The 20,241-nt window shown below is 36.1% G+C and overlaps 3 protein-coding genes and 1 long non-coding RNA gene across 6 annotated transcripts; 2 read left to right on the top strand and 2 right to left on the bottom strand.

Moving 5' to 3' along the window:
* Window positions 1-2,705: 2,705 nt before the first annotated feature.
* LOC142546755 (uncharacterized) lies at window positions 2,706-5,007 on the bottom strand. Its single transcript, XR_012820510.1, has 2 exons — window positions 4,888-5,007; window positions 2,706-4,086 (listed from the first exon to the last, which is right to left on the bottom strand). It is a non-coding gene; the product is annotated as an uncharacterized LOC142546755 (long non-coding RNA).
* Window positions 5,008-5,169: 162 nt separating this feature from the next.
* On the top strand, window positions 5,170-9,145 carry LOC142546753 (chloride channel protein CLC-b). The gene is made up of 6 exons (XM_075654637.1): window positions 5,170-5,534; window positions 5,632-5,832; window positions 5,959-6,136; window positions 6,768-7,300; window positions 7,532-8,687; window positions 8,858-9,145. Exons 1-6 carry the CDS (start codon window positions 5,347-5,349, stop codon window positions 8,963-8,965), a joined length of 2,364 nt encoding a protein of 787 aa, XP_075510752.1. The 5' UTR covers window positions 5,170-5,346; the 3' UTR covers window positions 8,966-9,145.
* Window positions 9,068-14,264, bottom strand: LOC142546754 (uncharacterized). Of its 3 annotated transcripts, none has more exons than XM_075654641.1 (15): window positions 13,989-14,258; window positions 13,771-13,885; window positions 13,556-13,667; window positions 13,400-13,444; window positions 13,205-13,272; window positions 12,971-13,025; window positions 12,818-12,897; window positions 12,653-12,736; window positions 11,826-11,939; window positions 11,446-11,564; window positions 11,246-11,363; window positions 10,861-10,991; window positions 10,584-10,731; window positions 10,338-10,417; window positions 9,068-9,312 (listed from the first exon to the last, which is right to left on the bottom strand). In XM_075654641.1, the coding sequence occupies exons 1-15, from the start codon at window positions 14,180-14,182 to the stop codon at window positions 9,228-9,230; spliced, it is 1,548 nt and encodes a 515-aa protein (XP_075510756.1). In that variant the 5' UTR covers window positions 14,183-14,258; the 3' UTR covers window positions 9,068-9,227. The 3 variants fall into 3 exon arrangements, with proteins under 3 accessions (XP_075510756.1, XP_075510754.1, XP_075510753.1); XM_075654639.1 differs by lacking the exon at window positions 9,068-9,312 and adding an exon at window positions 9,337-9,555 and having other exon boundaries at window positions 13,592-13,667; window positions 13,989-14,264; XM_075654638.1 differs by lacking the exon at window positions 9,068-9,312 and adding an exon at window positions 9,338-9,555 and having other exon boundaries at window positions 13,989-14,262.
* Window positions 14,265-16,860: 2,596 nt separating this feature from the next.
* On the top strand, window positions 16,861-20,123 carry LOC142544804 (sister chromatid cohesion 1 protein 2-like). Its single transcript, XM_075651841.1, has 11 exons — window positions 16,861-16,928; window positions 17,008-17,051; window positions 17,174-17,226; window positions 17,316-17,716; window positions 18,092-18,209; window positions 18,457-18,593; window positions 18,669-18,967; window positions 19,159-19,195; window positions 19,310-19,331; window positions 19,415-19,547; window positions 19,816-20,123. The coding sequence occupies exons 1-11, from the start codon at window positions 16,919-16,921 to the stop codon at window positions 19,915-19,917; spliced, it is 1,356 nt and encodes a 451-aa protein (XP_075507956.1). The 5' UTR covers window positions 16,861-16,918; the 3' UTR covers window positions 19,918-20,123.
* Window positions 20,124-20,241: the final 118 nt, after the last annotated feature.

Below are 20,241 nucleotides of genomic sequence, written 5' to 3'. Positions count from 1 at the left end.
TAAAACCATTGAAATACAATACATATACTTCATGTGAGCACAAGAAATGAATTCCACTTACAACCAATAGAAAGCTTGAATCTAATCTCTTGGTACAAAACCTACAACAATAAACCATGTATTGCACCATCAACAACCCAATAATCAAACAACCATACCATAAAACCCATAAAACCAACACAATAATGAATCCCATAATTTCTCCAACACCATAATCCAAGAATAACTAAACCACAAGCTTACCTTAGCTCCTTAAACCCACAATGATCTTGTTCTCACTTCAAATATCCAACAAGATGCTTGAATCAAAGGAAGGAAAGAAAGAAATAAGAACCCTAACCTTCCCTTGAGCTGAAGAATCGAGAGAATTGGGAAAGAATGAGGAAAAATGAGCCAACTCCTTCTATTATATCACTTAAAACTCCAAAACACGACTTTACTGTTCATCGACCGCGGGTGCGCTACTCTTCTTACCGCGGGTGCGCTACGCATACTGTACCACATCCAAAAATCCAAAGGCGACGACCGCGGGTGCTCAACAGACCGCTGGTGCGCTGAAGGTTCTGCCCAAACACCGCGGGTGCACTGCATAATGGACCGCGGGTGCACTCTCCTCTCTAGCCAACAATATACTCTTTGCAACTAAAATCGAATCGCAACGTCGCTTCTCCTCATAATTCGGCAACACACTCAACATGAAAGTTGCACCACTATGTCTTATCTAACCACTACAATTGGCCTCATACCAATTGGCTCAACATACAAATTATCATGAACTAAATCGCAACGACGCTACACTATGACTACACACCATCTATAACCGACAATACTATAAATCATAAATCCAAATTCTTAACATCTAAACTATACTTAAACTTAACCAAATAGTCTATAAACATAAGAAATCTTAAACCGTACCGTTCACCAAGCTTGGATATTACACTACGCCTGAGACAGGAGGGAAAGAGAATGTCGTGATGTTCAACAAACTCCCTATATTCCCTCCACTTTTGTTGACGTTGTTCCTGAAGTGAAGCTGCGAGTGCTGGGCTGTCTTGGCGAGGGGTGAGGGAATGAGTATTTTATCCAACAGATCGGATCCTCACGGGTCGTATTTGTGAGACAAATCTCTTATTTGGGTCATCTATGAAAAAATATTAATTTTTACGTTAAGAGTATTACTTTTTATTGTGAATATCGGTAGGGTTGATCCGTCTCACAGATAAAAATTCGTGAGACCGTCTCACAAGAAACATACTCATTAATTTTAATAAACCCCGATCACATGGTCCTCGATAAAGCACGAGGTACAAACTTCTTCTCTATGGTCAAAGGTATTCCAAATACAAAAATACCTGATTCTTCATGTTGATAAAATTATGTCTCAAACCATCGTTTCTTCGAATGAGAAACAGCCCAAAAAGGCAAAAAGAAAAAAAGAAACAGCCCAATCGATTCACATGCTTATGTTTCAAATATTTATAAAAACAATTAATCAAATTATATAAAAAAACCATCATATAGTTTTATGAAAATTTTAAATCGAAAATCGATTTTGGATTCTTCCAGTAGTCGTAACTACTTCTCTCAGGCAGTGTAGCATAAATTTTTATCATTTTTCACAATTACAGAAATGATATATATTGTTATGATGCTCACAAATGTGTCGACCAATGATACGACAATCATCTTTTATATGTGATAAAGTATGTCAAAATTATATACACAATAGTTGAGTGTCATCCCATTAATTTTTCATAAAAATCGGCACATTCGGTGGAAAATTCTCACGAGTGTATTTGGATACATGTCAACTCTTTGTAATTAAAAGAATTAATGAATATACAGATATGTTGGATGAGTTAATTAAATGTATTTGTCTAGTTAATTCCGTTTGAAATAAAATAAAACAATACATTTAATACCTCATCGAATCCCGACCAACAAAATATGCCATGATGTGGCATATATTAACATATTATTCACTAAAAAAAAAATTTGATGTCCACATTCCCCAACACCTCATTCCATCGGAAAATATTTGTTGGTAATCAATCAACAGAATACAAAAGCAGACAAACCAATGTGGTGTCTACCATTCTTTCAGTTCATGCCAACTTTTAGTAGCACATACATTTGTATCAGCCAAAGAAAATGAATGAAATTTTCAGAGCCGTGTTTTTATTTTGTTTGTTCTCAATTTATTTTTCTCGAAAAGGTTTGTTTTCAAGTTTTTTTTTAAATTGTGAATATAGACATATTCAACCCTCTCACGAGAGACTTAATCAAAAATTAAATAATGAACTACGAGCATGTCTCTTGTGAAACGGTCTTACGAATTTTTATCTGTGAAACATGTCAGTCATACCGATATTCACAATGAAAAGTAATACTCTTAACATAAAAAGTAACAATTTTTCATTAATGACCCAAATAGGAGATCTGTACTATATATTGTAACTTAAATTTCTCATATCTCCTCCGGACTTCATGTACAATTAGTATCGAGACGGTCTCACGGGTCGTATTTTGTGATACAGATCTCTTATTTGGGTCATCCATGAAAAAATATTACTTTTTATGCTAAGAGTATTACTTTTTATTGTGAATATCAGTAGTGTTGACATGTCTCACATATAAAAATTCGTGAAACTGTCTCACAAGAGACCTACTCATACATTATATATTTGACATCGATCTTACTAATCAACTATAAAAATTATAACATGTCGATATATGATTGTCAAAAACATGACAATGACGTTTTTATATTGTACTATGATGCTAACTTTTTGAGCAATTCACATGAACCCTATGATTATATAAGCTTAGACTGAAAGCCGCGGCACGGTGATGGCCAAAGCAATGCAAGGGGCACACAAAAGTGACTTTTTTTTCTTTGTGCCGACGACATATTGTCAACATTTTCCATTTTCCTCCTCACATTGTCTAATTCTCTCAAATTGTATGGTACAGTTCCAGTTGTTGCACTGAAAAATTCATCTTCAAACCATCTGAAAAAGACATTTTTTATCCCTGAAATTGATTTTTAAAGTAAAACCGAATAGCAAATCAAATTGAATTGAATAACCTAATAAGCTATAGCAGCAACCAGAAACTAAGTCGATATCAACCAACAATCAATTGGTCGAGATACACATTTTAATTTTACTAATTCACAAATAAAATGCAAAAACTTCCAAAAAAATATATAAATATTCATCCTAATAAATCAAAGAAGGGTTGCAACCTCTAAAAAATAATATAGTTTTTTTCATATTAGTGAACAATCAATTGGACCAGGGACGCTCGGGGAAAAAAATGTATCTTTAAAAAAGACACATAAAATTTATCCAATCCATTTGAAAGGACAGACATGGATTCATTCGGGGGAGGTTTTTTAGGGTAAAAATCTTACATTTTTTTTACAACAATACATCATGGAACACAACCCTCGGATCCCCACATAAATCACGTGGAGCCCATATTGATCAAAGAGCTGCAGAAGCACATGAAAAATTGTTGTGACTCTTTACAATCACCCCTACAGTAAAGCCAAGAAACCATGATCGATTACTCAATCTTTCCATTTGAAAGGAGAGGCTGTGATTTTACGCAAAGAAAGAGACAGAACCTGAATTCTAGATTAAAAAAAAAGAAAAAAAAAAGAAGAAGATTGTCTATTCAGGCGACGATCATTAAATTTGAAAAGAGAGGAACCAAGAGTGAAACTTCCTCCCAACTAGTCCTATGGCTGGCTACAAATAATTAATAAACCTATCAATAATCTTCACATGAAACCCGTGACTCTTGTAAACTCACCCGAATAATTAGCACCGACCAATGTAAAAAACCAAAGGAAGTTGAAATACACGAGCAACCATGTACTGATTGGTCAATAATTTCAACACCAGAAAGATGGATGGATCAAGTAAAACACGTGTTTTGGTACGTGGATAAAATGGCTCTTCAACCATTCCAAAGGTCGTTTATCTTTGCACCCTTGGATCTCTCCATGGTACTCTTGTCCAACTTGACACATAGGACAAGTGTGAGAGGAAATTGAGCCCATATTCCACATGGTTCCTGCCTTAACAAATTAATATCACAAGAAAAGGACATTTACTCCTCCCACCCCCCCTCCTATTCCATTATGTGTATGTGACCAGCTTCATTTTTTAAGTTCAACTATTACACATGTTTCTTTATAAGCCACATGATTTAGGATAATTCTATGAAATTCATCCTTGTTATACGTAATGTTGTGATTATTGCTTTTGCTAGCCTAATGGATCAGGTAGGATTTGGATATCAAATCTTGGTTCTTCTCGTTTTCGTATTCTTTTTTCTTTTCTTTTTCCCCTCCTTTTGTTCGATTGAAAGGAATCAATCATTGCAAAGTTACGTATAGGAAGCCGGCCCCAGTGGACTTAAAACAAAATTCATCAGCCAAAACTCTGATTGGTTTGCTAATTAACTCTTTAAATGGAATTTTTAATCCACAACCCAAAAATAAAGAAAACTATAGTGAGAAAACAAAGCAAATCTAGGTAAAGAAAGCCAGGCTATGTTAGCCTCAATTACCAGATCTGGAAATGAAAACAAACTCGACCATCTCGTTTCATCCTTCTTTTTTTTTTTTTTTTTCAAACAAAAAACAAAGTTATCACATGTTCATAATTTATACCCTTCATTCGAATTCCGATACCCTCCAAAAACATAATTATAATCATTTCATATTTTATCCTAATTCACATTTTAACATTTTAAAATACAGAAAACAACAGTAGAAACTAAATTTATACGACACATTTACTTGAAATTTTTTCAAAAAGCACTTGCTGCAATATATTCACAGCCACAAATGTCAAAAAAGAGAAACGATACCTGGAATTGGATGATTAGTTGTCTCTCAGTAAAACCAACTGGCATCTATTTATCCAACATCATGTCCGAATAATTAATCAATTTCAACTCGACAGATATTTTGCTTCCAATACTTGTTTTTAAATATGCTGATATCATGACAGAGAGCATATTAAAATTTAGACGTAACCAACTTAACCATCATGAACATGGGTGAATAAAATCATAATTATTCCTATAAAATGACACAATATAAAATGCATAGCTTGACATAAAAGATAACCCTCCAACAAAGCATCATCCTTATTCGCACATTTATTTATAAAAAATACGAGCCTACCTTGCATTGCTTGCTACAAGAAGACAAATCTGAATATGTGCAGCGCCTGATTCAAGTCCAATTTTCATCAACTCTATTCCAAGAATCCAGGAACAGGACTCACCTTTTCATCATCGGAACAGGAAAGTGAGAATCTGCTGATGGAGGAGAACAACAAGTCAGCAGGAGCAGAGGAAACATTCATTGAAAGGCAAGAAGATGATGAAGAAACAGACCCTGAAAGCAACCCACTTCGAATCCCTCTGCTCAAAAGAAATCGAACCCTTTCTTCGAATCCACTTGCCATGGTTGGAGCCAAAGTTTCTCACATAGAGAGCTTGGACTACGAGTAATAACAATACACAAAACTGCTCTTCTCTTTATTTCCAATGAATAAGTAAACAAAATCCTTGATGGGTGTGGAAACTAACTGTTTCTTGATTTAGGATCAACGAAAACGATCTTTTCAAGCACGACTGGAGAAGCAGATCGAAAGTCCAAGTACTGCAGTATATCTTCTTTAAATGGTTGCTGGCATTCTTCGTCGGGCTTCTGACCGGATTAATTGCCTCTCTTATCAATCTCGCAGTTGAAAATATTGCAGGGTACAAACTTCTTGCCGTGGTTAAATACATCGACCAGGAAAGGTACAGCCTCATCCACCTTTGCCACTGCAAAACGAAATTGTAAATGGCATGTGTGCTGATGACTGAATCAGTGGTATTGTTGCTTGCTTATATGACCGTGAAAAGTTCATAATTTGATGGATGTAGGTACTTGATGGGATTCATCTATTTGGCCGGAGCAAATTTATTTCTAACATTGGTGGCTGCCGTTCTGTGTGTTTGTTTTGCACCTACAGCAGCTGGTCCTGGAATTCCTGAAATTAAAGCTTATCTGAATGGAATTGACACCCCTAACATGTTTGGTGCCACAACGTTGATTGTTAAGGTGCACAATCGAACATTACCAATCTATTACTTAAAATGTTTTGCCTCGTAATTACCGAACGACTGATCGATCATCACCTTCACAAATTAAAATCATGAACCAGATAATCACGGACTCTCGGTCCACATTAGAATATGTCCTTGATAAGGTCTTATAGTCGTTACGGTTTACAAAAAGCCGCATTCACTTCGAGCACCACCATATTTACCAATTTCAGAATGGTTCTTGGCATTTATTCTTTTCTTTATCCTCTGATTATTTTGATGCTATAGGTAACTATCTTACAAGTTAACGATGCAATTACTAACAAGTCAAGCCTATATAAAAAAAAAAACCTTTTTGAGTACAAATTTGTGGGGGAGTGGGGATCGATCCTAGGTGCCGGCTATAAATATTTTTTAGAGAGTATGAATTGCAAATGCCTTTCATACCGGTGTTCGGAAATTGATCCCGAATTTTGATTGGTTCGTGAATCATTTATTACTTTATTTAAAACATAGATAGTCGTTTAGAATGGTCGATAAAACTTGTAAAATCATATCAAGACACAATATTAATGATTCAAAGTATTCTAGTAAATTAGAGTGCACTTGAGTTCCAATTTATTATTCGCACGTCTTTATGAACTCAGATCATTGGAAGCATTGGAGCCGTTGCTGCAGGCTTGGATCTTGGAAAAGAAGGTCCTCTGGTACATATTGGGACCTGCATTGCTTCTCTTTTAGGACAGGGTGGCTCGGGTAATTACCGTCTCAAATGGCGCTGGCTAAGATATTTCAACAATGACAGGGATCGGCGAGATCTGATCACATGTGGTTCCTCAGCCGGAGTATGTGCTGCTTTCCGAGCCCCAGTTGGTGGTGTTCTCTTCGCTCTTGAAGAGGTGGCAACATGGTGGAGAAGTGCTCTTCTTTGGAGAACATTTTTCAGTACAGCAGTTGTGGTCGTAGTTCTCAGGGCATTCATTGAATATTGTAAATCAGGGAACTGTGGGTTATTTGGGAAAGGTGGCTTGATCATGTTTGATGTGAGTGGCGTTTCAGTGAGATACCATGCGGTTGACCTCATTCCTGTGGCTGTCATAGGAGTGATTGGAGGCATTTTAGGAAGCCTATACAATCACGTTCTCCACCAGGTCCTCAAGGTCTACAATGTCATAAATAAGTAAGAGCCTATTTTTTAAATATCTGCCTACTATCATTTTGTGGATTTTATCCAGATTTTAATATGGTAAACTCAGTAGATGGGACAAACAGGCAACTGATCTGTTGCTCGTCTCGGGCCTACAATACCACATAAATTTTTTAATGACAACCACATTCACTCCCAAACAGAAAATTCAAGCTTTCCCGTTGGCTCTGATCCCCAACTACCTATTTTATGGTTATTTTGCAGGAAGGGGAAATTGCATAAACTACTACTTAGTCTCAGTGTCTCCATTTTTACTTCAGTATGCATGTATGGACTTCCTTTTCTTGCGAAATGCCGACCTTGTGATTCCTCCATACTGGGTTCTTCCTGTCCTACAACTGGCGGGACAGGAAATTTCAAGCAATTCAACTGCCCAAAAGGATACTATAACGACCTAGCTACTCTTCTTCTAACCACAAATGACGATGCTGTTCGCAGCATTTTCTCAATAAACACACCAACGGAATTCCAAATATTTTCCCTCATTATCTACTTTGCTCTGTATTGCATTTTGGGACTTATCACCTTTGGCATTGCCGTCCCATCAGGCCTCTTTCTCCCTATCATTCTAATGGGTGCGGCTTATGGTCGCATACTTGGCGTTGCCATGGGAACATATACAGATATAGATCAGGGGCTCTATGCCGTTCTTGGGGCAGCTTCCCTTATGGCTGGTTCAATGAGAATGACAGTTTCCCTTTGTGTCATATTTCTCGAGCTCACCAACAACCTTCTCTTGCTACCCATTACAATGTTAGTTCTCCTAATTGCTAAAACAGTGGGTGACTGCTTCAACCCAAGCATCTATGAGATAATATTAGAATTAAAAGAGCTGCCTTTCTTGGACGCAAAACCTGAGCCATGGATGAGAAATATTACCGTTGGTGAGCTCGTTGATGCCAAGCCAGCCGTAATTACCCTGAATGGAATTGAGAAGGTTGGTCGTATAGTGGAAATCCTGAGAAATTCCACACACAATGGTTTCCCAGTTGTGGACACAGTAACAGTTCCACAAGTAGTGAGTTCACCAAATGAGACCGCTGAACTGCATGGACTGGTCCTAAGAGCTCATCTTATGTTAGTGCTGAAAAAGAAGTATTTCCTGCAAGAAAGACGACGGATAGAGGAATCGGAAGTGAGAGATAAATTTACCTCAATTGATTTAGCTGAAACTTGGGGTAATATTGAAGAGGTAGCATTGACAAATGATGAAATGGAGATGTATGTCGACTTACACCCTTTGACCAACACAACCCCATTCACAGTAATTGAGAGCATGTCGGTGGCGAAGGCATTGGTGCTTTTCCGGCAGGTGGGGCTTCGTCACTTGCTCATTCTCCCTAAATTTCAACCAGCTAGGGTAAGTTTAAGATGCACTACTGATATTATTGAACTAAACCTTTTTTCTTGTTTTTTTGGGTAAAAAAATAAATATCTACTTTTTGGGAAAAAAAATGATGCATAAAATACATGGTAGACACACTTGCCGAATGTGAGTCTGTGACATGTATGAGTTGTTCATATTTACAGGCGTCTCCCGTGGTTGGAATTTTGACAAGGCAAGACTTGAGATCTCAAAATATTTTGAGCGCCTTCCCTCATCTGGAAAAGGCCAAGGAAAGTAAAAAGCGGCATTGATGTCCTCCCTACAAGAGTGTCGCTATGCAGAAATACTACATTATTCTTATATTATCCCATTTTTGTTGAACAGATCATTCTTTGTCCAGATCCACAAGAATATAGCAAAGAATATTTGTTGTATTAAAATATCATCTCGACAATAATCAATTCATAATACATGACATATCGTTGAACTCATTCAGTTAGCAAGGAATACTCTTGATCCATTGAGAAGTAATGCTTGTCACCGCATATAGATGTTCAAATGCATCTCAAGCTGTCAAGTATGTCTTTTCTTTTTCGCGGTTTTCTTTCGGTTCACATTTTCTCCTGCGCCTCTTTTGAACACAGCGAGGATTTCAATACTGCATCCATAAAAAGGCCTAACTTTACAGTAACAGAAAATAACTCAGATCAAAAGCATGTGTCAGCAGCCAATGCTTAAAAAACATACGGTTATCATTTAAATTATCTAAGATAGCACAAATATCTCAAAACGCCAACGCTTGACTGCAATTATTTGCTCAACTATGATTCGATACTTGGAACTTCTCGATGTAGCAAAATTGGAGCACTGTGTAATCTGATGGATCCAGAACAATACACACCTGTTATGAATTCAGATCCAATTGAGAAAAACAAGGAGTCATTGGGCCCGGGATATCAAGTCATATTATCCCAATTGGAAGTGGACATGGGAAGCCCAAGATTCCTAATGTGTATGATAAGAAAAAGAAATACACGTGAAGTGGGTGGAGGTATATAATAGGGATGAATTGTACAGGCGAGCATTCAGTTAGAGATTTGCGTGGAAAGAGTGACTAGCACTTAGCTAGGGAGAAAACCATTGTACAGGTTGATTCATTCTGGGTTGTTTTCATTTTTGTAATACGATTATTTCAGTTCCTTTCGTGTTCTTCATCTTTCTGTTTGTTTATTTGGGGAGCACAACACCACCCCTCCTACAGAGACCCCAACTTCTCACATCCTGTTTCTTTTACTTACTAGGTTTTTCTTCTTGGCATAGAATAAGTTAGATGGCATATGGTGCAAAAGCATTTTTTTTCATGTTCTATTTTCATTATTTATTGCTAATCCAATAACAGATATCTATATCACATCAGAAGTCTGAAATTAATTCCCAAATACAGATTGGATATATTCATTGTTAAGACTCATACATTCAAGATCAACTCATAATGGTGACCACCAAGAGATAAAACTGAGGCGTCATAATTCAGAAAGAAAATCACACAACATATTTAATAACATGTAAATTTGGCAAACACCAGCTAAAGGTTGGTTTCCACATTACCGACATGGCAATAGAGTAAGGAGGAGAAGCTATAGACGTATGTTGAGAGAAAGAAAGAGAGAGAGAGAGAGAGACCTTTGTGTTCCAGGGAAAAAGTTGAAACCATGGGCTTTCTCCAAATGCCATGACTTGGTAGATAGCAATGACATGCAATCCTGATAATAAATGAAGGGATATAAGATTACTTATAAGGGGGAATCTGCCAAAACACAAAAAAAAGGAGCTGAAGCCAAAAAATCAACACACAAAAACAAAAGAGAAAGTAAAAGCATATTTCAAGACTTCGTTAATAGTGGGAATATCTTGATTAGAATACCTTACCTCTTTGAAACTATCCCATCCACAGCTTATATATATAAGAGTTTCTGGTAGTGACTGTCTCTCGGCTTCCTTTGTCTGGCCTAGACTCTGCCCTGAAGTTTCTCTTTCCCGTAGAACCCAAGGTCTTTTCTCATTTTTAACTTTTTTGCTGGAATTGAAATGGCAAATAAAGGTGGGGTGCAAAAAGACAAGCTTTTAAATTTGAAACCATGATGCTCAACTCAAAATCCAAATTCAGAACTGCTGTTAAGAGCCGAGATTTCCCTCGCAACCATACCTCTCACTTATATTATTTTTGAGCTTCATGAATGATAGAGACTGCAATGCGCTGACCAGAGAAGAGTCCAATCCCTTACGTGGAGGATCAACAATAACAACATCAGATCCCAAGAGCCAATAAAGTGATTCCTGACAAAATTGTGATAAATTCAAGTGTTCATATGCACTGATCAATCATCATAAACAACAGTTTTACCAAAGAAAATGATTATCCCCATTTAATCAGTTCTTCAAATTAATGTAAACCATGTATACATGCGTTTATGTCAGATGACCGTAGTTCTCTGAAATGTGCATCTGTGAATATCCAGTTATGATGAGAAAACTTGCTAACATATTTGTAGTGTATATTGAGACAAAATGACAATAATTCTGCAACAAACCTTGGAAACGTCGGCATGATGCCAGCTTATACTGCAGTCCATGGTTATAGGTAACCGAGAAGCAGTCTTTTCAAATGATTGCTTCGATTCTTTGTTAACCTCCACACATTTTACTGACCTGTTAATTACTACATACTTAATCAGCACCTGCTGATCACATGTTTTCAAACCAAAATTTCCGAATCAATCACTGTTCCCACCTGCATTTTCTGGTGGCAGCCAAAGATAAACCAATGAAACCAGCACCAGCATAGAGGTCAACTACTGATGCCCCAATACGAACGTATTTTCGTAATCTATGAAGTAGAGAATCAAAAGCCTGCCAAATTGACGGACACTAAAGAGATTATTCAACTCAATAACATATAAGTCATTGCTACAGAACTATGTACTGCATAGTATCAGAAATCTGATTTAAGGTTCATGATAGCACGCAAAGCCCAATGGATTGAAAGAAAAAAAAAAAGAAAAAAGGAAAGGAAAGGAAAGTGGAAAATAGATGGCAAAGGACTTAGAAAAAAACATTCAAGGTGATATTTCAAACAGAAAACTAAAAGACTTCTCTACTCCGAATACATACTCGTGTATTTGGTTGTCCAAAACTTGAAGGGACCAGAGAAATATCAATTCCTCCAACATGCTCCCAGAACTCTTTTTCACCCAAAAGATGTACCCATCTGCTGCCAAAAATAATCTGGAAAACCAGACGAGAACAAAATTAAATACAATGCAGAAAAGGATTCCATATTATATTCCATTATTTCAGGTATTAACATACATCAATTGACTAAGACAATCTAGATGCTTACAGTCCTTTATATGTTTTGAGGGTCTTTCAAAACAGCATACAGTTAAAGCCTAAAGATAAAGAAAGTGACAGAGCAAGGGGTAACTGCTACGTGGTCCAGTGGATGATATGATCCATCAGGTACAATTGTTAATCAGGTAGTACAAACAAAGGGAATTGAAGGAAATGTGTATTCCTTTTAGTAAAGACAGGCTGGGAACCATGCCAAGGCTTGGATACAATTAATATTTGAAAGACTGTGCAGTCTAAGATTTTTTTTTTTAAAAAAAAAAAAAAACCACTCGTTGACAATGTACCCTTCAGTGGGTAATTTATGCTTTCCCGAACAGTCTCAACAAATGCCTATGATCAGATTTATAAAGACCAATTTCAGTACCAATTGTCGCCTCATTGTGTATATCAGATCTCAGCGGTTCCAACATTGCATTTATATTCAATATTTTAAGTCCTCTAAGCATCCTCAGGTCAATCGTGGTGTTCTTCCTCCGTATTCTTAAGTTCTTATAAAAAAAATATGGCTATATGAACAAGACAAATAAATTATTGGATGTAAATTTTATATATATATATATATATATCAAGAGCCAAAAGAGACTTACATTATTTGTTGATATCTGAAAGTTAGCCCATACAGAATGAATCAAATGGACTTTTTTCTCTGGCCCCCCATTCATCCACAAATACTAGAAATTGGAATCAAACACATTTACAAATTGGATGCCTAAAATCCAAAGATTGTCATAAAGAGAAAAGGCATGACTTACACTGGCCAGAGCATTTAACTTTTCAGAACTAGGTGAGCTCTCATCACGTGAATTCCAAACCAACGCAACCTGCACCTTACCTGACATTATTCGTAAAACTTAACAGCTATATAATTGACCAGGCGACGCTCTGCTTTAACTCTATCAACATACCATATTTATATCTTTCACGAGTTGGGAGAGATGTGTCATATGTCGTCACAGCCAGCTAAAAAGGAAATTGACCACATAATGAAAAGAAATCAGTCATCATTCATCACATAGTTTTTAAATTTTTTTATTGCAAGCCGCTTGCACATTGAATTTTTAATTCACATTTAGTTAGGAAATGGAACCAATAATGAGTTGATGAGAGGGAGGCCATTACATATCAATAAAATCGATCACCTGAACATATCTCAGGTCACCGGTTCCCCGATCTTCATCATATGGCTCGATATTCAACTCAGACATGCCTACACAGGAATCAATATACATAACACAAAGACTGTCACATGTAATAATGCCAAAATTATTTCTTCAGAACGACAAACTAACATAGAAATTTCATGATATAATAAAAATTGAAAAACAACAACAAACCTCGCTTCAGCAGGTCCACAGCAACATTGATGCTTGGATGGTGAGCTACAAATGAATAATCACAACTTTAAAGCCGGAGAAATGCTCATAGATGCTATAAGAATAATAAGATATTTGTTTTAAAAAAAACTAATTAAAATTTGTGAACTTGGGGACCTTTGCATTCAGGAATATCCACTACATTATGAGTACCCTCTTCATAAAGCCCGATAAAAGGTTTGGCTGATGTACCACGAACCACAAGCTTTGCACGACATCTCCACCCCCACTAACAATTCGCAAAGATAACTTGCCTCAGACCTGATTTTATGAACTTGAAAACTATAAGCTCGTAAATAAAGAGAATAAACGGTAGCAGTGTATGCAAGTACAGTTCTACGACTCTCGAATGTGAAATCTGCGACACCGATGTTCTTGAAGAAGTCAGATGCCTCCCCGAGAATGGGTGGTCGGTGGAGGTTGTACTCGTGACTGCAGCCCGAGCAGCTGCAGAATTCCAACATCAATCAGATAAAAGCAAATTTGTTCCTACCAAAAAACAAAAAGGCAAATTTCACTCTTATCCAATAGAGCAGCAAAAAATAAGTACGATTCAAAGTGAGGACAGTGAAGAACGGAAGATGAGGATGGAAGAGGGTTTTGGCTAGGGTTTTGAGGAAGGGACGACGGCGACGATGCAGATTCTCGAGATGAGAAACGGCGGGTTCCAAGGCGGTTGAAGAATGTGGGGGAGAGTGAAGAAGGAAAAGGCGCGAGAGAGATGAGGTTTATGTGTGCGGCCATGATTTTGAGCTTCGCCCGTCTCGTGGTGGCGGGAAGGAGCTAACGATAAAGACGGTTAGCCGAAATATACAATTTTATCTATATTTATATCCAGGGACGGATAGTAGTAAATGATAATCCACTCGGAAGAACAATTTTCATCCTGTGTATTTATTTATATGAGATCATAAGAGCGTATTTTACGGTTAAATTATCATCTTGTACAAAATAAAAATCGAAAGAATATCTCTTGATATAACATAAACTCATTCTAAATATAATAATCATTCTTTTATTTTTAATAGCTAAAAATAAAATAACAATAATTTCGTGAATTTGCCAACAAAAATGATATGATATGATTATCATCATCAAACAATAATGCATGCAAAATATTTAACAAATAAATAACACGAATGTTGAAATTGTTATTAATTTTGGTGTCATGCTATCTTTTTTGATAAACTAAAACTACTTCTCTTTGCAAATTAGAATATATAGAAGTGTCATTTTTATAAATAATTAATTTTAATATAATCTTTAGATTTTTTAAATAAAAATGATTTTAACACAAAAACATTCAATACACGCGCGCGCGCGCCTAGTATAAACAAATAATAAATAATTTAGATAATAAATTGAATTTTAGATGTTTTGAGATAAAATCTGTGTTGAATATTTGCCATCTACAAGCACTTGGTACAAAGTATAATTTGGTAACATAAAACACAGATAATAACATTACATATTTAAAAAATTACTGATTTCTGATTTAAATTAAATCTTCAGCCGTAACACCCAACACAAAATCCACATGAGCATAGTACTTGATATATTGAACCTGCGACAACTTGTCCAACTTCAATGTGTCGAGCAAATCTTCTGCATATCACAATATTCTCAAATAAAACTGCTACATTAATTTACTTGAAAATATATAGTAAATAATTCCATCCGTTTTACGTAAGTAATTAACTGGTAATTATTCGAATTCATGTTTGATACAATATAAAGATATATTTGTTTAATGTGTGTAAGTTTACATATTTGTAACGGTATGAAATCAATATAAAATAACATCTTTGAAGATTTCATATATCTTATCATAAAGTATTACATATAAAATATATTAATTTGTAGAATTTGTTTAAAATAAAATAAAAGGAGAAATTTAATGAAGGTTGGAAGATATATACAGACGTCCTTTTGTGGAAATTACAGAGAGCAGCATTCGAGAAACAGGATAAGTTCAATTTTTGTGCAAGAATATTTAAATGTCGGTAAAATCATGCGGTGAAAAATTCTAAAAGACGATTTTACCCTCCGAGTTCATTATTGGCATTTGGCAGGAAATTTTGAAACACAATTCGCACACCAACATTCCAGCCAATTATTTGAGCTAGTGTCGGCAAGATAAAAATTATTTTTATATATAAAACTAAGTGTAAAAGATAATAAATTATTTAAAATATAAATTCCAAAATAATTATTTATTCTATCTTCTTAAAATAGGATTGTTTTAGAAGAAGAAGAAGAATTCACGTATAATATTATATAATGATAATTTTAAATGAGATTTAATAAAAATATTTATATGAAGAAGAAAGAAACTTCGTTAGAATGGGCATAATCGTCATTTCGGGTTCATGCTGGAAATCACACGATGGTTCCATTCCTTTGCCACCAAACTTACTTCGCACTCTTCAGAGCCTCGACAGTTTTTCTTCTTCCATTTCTTGTTTGAAAGAGTCTTCAAATGCACTCGAAAAGTTGGACAGAGTAGCGAAGAAGCGAACCAATAAGCTGACTGAGGAAGAAGCATGTTTTATTCGCACTTACTGCTCTCAAAGAAGGGGCCTCTGGGAACCGTTTGGGTGGCTGCTCATTGTCACAAAAGGCTCAAGAAGAACGAAGTAAAGCAGACTGATATTTCTTATTCCGTTGGTCTGTCTCTATTTATATATGTTTCTTTTATTCCTTGCCTTTCCGCTCTTTTGTGTTTTATTGGAAGTTGACCCGGAAAGGAGAGTTTTTTTACGTGTTAAGAATGTTTTACATGCTGCCCTTTTGTTCTGATCGATCGTTTTTAGATTATTATCCTCTTTTTGGCATCAAAGAATGGTTCATGCAGGAAGCTATTGTTAATGAGAATTTGGAACTTTTCTATTTTAAATGTGGATTGTTGAAGAATGGTGTTTTAAATATATTTTAAGACATTCATCCGTAAATGGAAAGCTTATTATGATTTTTCCTTATTGGAATGCTTGCTTTTAAAAATCAGATTGCTTCTGCATTTTTATCTGATAAGTCCATGCTTGCATTTTGTCAGAGAAAATTCTGCTTGATGAAGTTCCTGTGGTCACATATCGAATCTTGGCCTATCTTCTTCTGGGTGTCGTGAGGATTTATTCAAAGAAAGTTGAATATCTATTCCATGATTGTCATGATGTACTGTCAAAACTCCACGAGTTTAAAATTAGCAAACGATCATGTGACGTTAGTATTAGCGTCTCAAGAACACATAAACGTGCTATTGCCTGGCCCAAAAGATTTGAACTTGACACCTTTGACCTGGAAGTTTCGGAAGATAAAGAACTAGGAGGGTGAGCTCTATGCGTTCTATTTTATATTCAATCAAATCCTTTATTGTTATTGCACATTTGTTCCTTTCTCTTCTTTATAACAATCGACTTGTGCTATATTTTTGTTTGGGTCCTTGGGCTATGCAGTGGAAATGTGAAATCTCGTGAAGAATTAATGCTTGCAGGTATTGTGTTTCTCTGCTTCTGTTATGTTAGTTTGTGCATGAAATTTGGTATGATGTATTCCTTTTTCTGATTCATCAGATAGACGAATCAATGATGGAAGTTCAGATGGTTTTCGCTGTAAGGTATTCCGATCAATGTTTTCATAATTAAAAAAAAAATGAGTCCTATATTTTTTCAACTTGTTTAAATTGTAGCTTGGAAGTGTTTTACAACTTGTTCTGTTGATCTGTTGCATCAATTACAGGGCAAGACATTATGTTCTGAAGCTTATTCCACTGCTAGCACTCCACCAAGAGAGTAAGTATTTTAAATCCAAGTATCTGTATTTCTTGTCCTAATAATCAACAGAACATTGAATGAAGTTATTGAAATCATGTATCTTGTAGTGTGTTGTCTCCTCATGATGCGGACCCTGATTCGTTTGGGAGTCCTTTCCACACTATGAATGACTCTGGAACGAACCTGGATTTGTTTCGTGGAACTCTATTTCCGTTAGAAGATCACCTGGATCCTATGGTGTTGGATGACACAGAAAAACAACAAATTAATGATCCTGTTACTACTCCATTACATGATGTGATTGATTCAATAACAAGTTTTGAGAAACTTCACGAGCTTCGATCGAGCTTCCGATTGGATGAACCACATGACTTAAATGTGTTGGTTAACGAAGAACATCCAGTTGATGGCATGAACTCTCTGGAAGTAAATAATGCAGAGAGCAAAGAATGTCAAAGAAATTACCCTGTAATTACTGTTGATGTAACTCCAGATTCAAAGCTTCCAGGTGATAATATTTTATTCCACTTTAAATTCATATTTTGATCTTAGCAAGAGCGGACCCAGGATCTCTGTGAAAGGGAGGTAGAACTTGAATTTTTAGAAAAAACACACAAAAAAATTGACAAAAAATTCATTTTTTTTTTTAGAAAAATAACAAAGTTAGGTCCACCTCTAAGCTTCTGGGTTTATATTATGTTTGTAAAATCAAATGTGTCGCATATAAACTTTGTATGCCGTAAGCTTTGCAGCGTGATGTTTAGCTGTGGATGTGATATGATACACAATGAAATTCTAGTTTGTATATTCTGATCGATGAGATGCAACTATGTACTGATTTCTAAGATCTCTTACTCAAATTGTTTCACAATTTTGTTTTTAGAAGGAGGTGTCGGCACACCGGAGGTTGGAAATGTCAAAACTCCTGCTCCAAAGGAGCGTGCAAAGATTCTGAAGAAGAGGAAAATGTTATTTGATGAAACCACAGTACTGGCCAATAAGTATGTGATCACAACTGGTGAACTTCCATGTATTCTTTGAGGCTTTAATTAATGCTGAAACCTTGGAATTTCAGCACCCATTTTGTTTTACATACATCACAAGTCATGCCAGGACAGATGTGATTGACGTGATCGGGATTGTTTACGAGACAGCATTTTGTTTGCTCCGTTTTGATTTGGTTTGTACTCTAGAGGCTGGTCATACTGAATCGTAGGGATGATTAATTTACTATTTCCAAAATTGTAGGGTGTATAAAAGCTGGATATCTGATCCGAGCAATTTAATATGCAAAAGAAGGAAAGCTCCCCATACTATTTTACATGCCTGGAGAACTCGCAAACTTTCCAGCATGTCACAGAGTATCTTGGAGCCTTTGATTCCCCGTGAGTTCACTTTGGCTCTTCTGCTGCAACAATTGGATTTTGCTACTTTTTTTCTTAAACGTGATATCTGCACAGGTATCTCGGTAAATCTTGATTCTTTTGGAACCAAAAGGAAGATTTACAAAGAACCAGTTAAACTTGTAGAATTGCCATCAATTCAAGACGTCGCCAATTCTCCGGTGATGCTTAGTTCCCGGGAACAAATTCCACTTGCTCCTACGGCACCTGTTATTTACTTGACACCATTGATATCAAACGAGACTGAAGCAGTTGCTGAGTCAGACATCTTGGAACCCAAATTCTCACTCGAAATCTTGGAGAATAGGCCAGATTCAAGTGGAGGAAAGGAATTGGAAATGCTGTTGAGGGATGAGGTATAAAATTGTTTCAATATTTCAGGTCTGCATACAATGATTTCTACTTATGTCGCAATTTCAGGTCTGCATACAATGATTTCTACTTATGTCGCAATTTAATTTTAGCTTTATTAGATACCCTTTTCTGTGTTTACTTGACTTAGCTGCATAAAGGAATTAAACTTTTACAGCTATCATATTCTTATCAGGAAGTGGGTTCATCGGGAGAAGATAGCCGGGAAAAAAGTAAGCAAACAAGAGTTTATTCACTTGATGTCGTTGCTAGTGGAGTTTATATTTTTCCCTTGTGTCAAAAGCCATTTTTCTTAGCGTCTTACTGATTTTATATTCTGATTTCAGATAAATATGCTGCAAGAACGAGGTAAGATGGACAGCTTTTCTGTTTTTCAAAAGATATGTAAATTACGTTAGAATCAAATTTGATGGATCTCTTTTCCTGTGCAGAATGACTGGAAGATATCTGTATAAGAAGTTCCTATACAAAAAGAGACAGCAACATGAAGAAGTCGTGGATTTATCAGAGATACTGAGTCAAAAAACCAAGATAGAAAGTGCAAGGCTATTCTACGAAATACTGGTATTATCCTTAGTTTCTCATTTAAGTCTTAATCCTGCCATGGTCTTTAACTTGTAGTGAGTTGGTGATTGTCTTCTTATATTCGTCGGTATGTCAATCGATTTGAGATTATTGAAGTTTCAAACCAAGGAGATGGAGTAATTGATTTACTCCATGCAGAAAACAAGAGCTCTACTATCTTCTACTGTCTGGTTCTGCAGTAAATTAAGAAAATAATAGCTCTTCTATCTTCTCCTGTTTTAAGTTTGGACCCGTGCTGGGTTGGCAGGTATTGAAAATGGAGAACTGCATAGATGTGAGGCAGGACAGCCCCTATGGCGATATTCTACTCCTTGAGAGACCCAAGTTGAAACAGATTTATGAATCTTGAAGAGAGTTAACCTTTGCAGGTCAACTCTATGTTTTCCGGATATCTTGTGGAATGTTTATGCCTGCGTTGATAGGATAAAATCCTCGGTATATGAATTTCCGTTTTTTTAGACTCTCTAAACTTCAGTTTTGATCGAATTATGTAGCTCTGGTGCTGACTTGTGACAATGCAATTCACTTGTGGTTCTTGGATATTTATTTTGTTAATGGATGTGAATAGAATTTACGAGACCTCCGCCTTTTCTTTTCCTTTTTTAACCAAATAGTCTCGGTGTTTCAGTCAAGAAACATTAGTTTACAGCTCTGGTCCTCGGTCCTCAACAGT

The sequence above is a fragment of the Primulina tabacum genome, chromosome 5 (assembly GCF_025594145.1).
Source record: "Primulina tabacum isolate GXHZ01 chromosome 5, ASM2559414v2, whole genome shotgun sequence".
Taxonomy (NCBI): Eukaryota; Viridiplantae; Streptophyta; class Magnoliopsida; order Lamiales; family Gesneriaceae; genus Primulina; species Primulina tabacum.
Note: the sequence above shows the minus strand (reverse complement) of the source record. Positions and strands in the feature narration are given on the sequence as shown.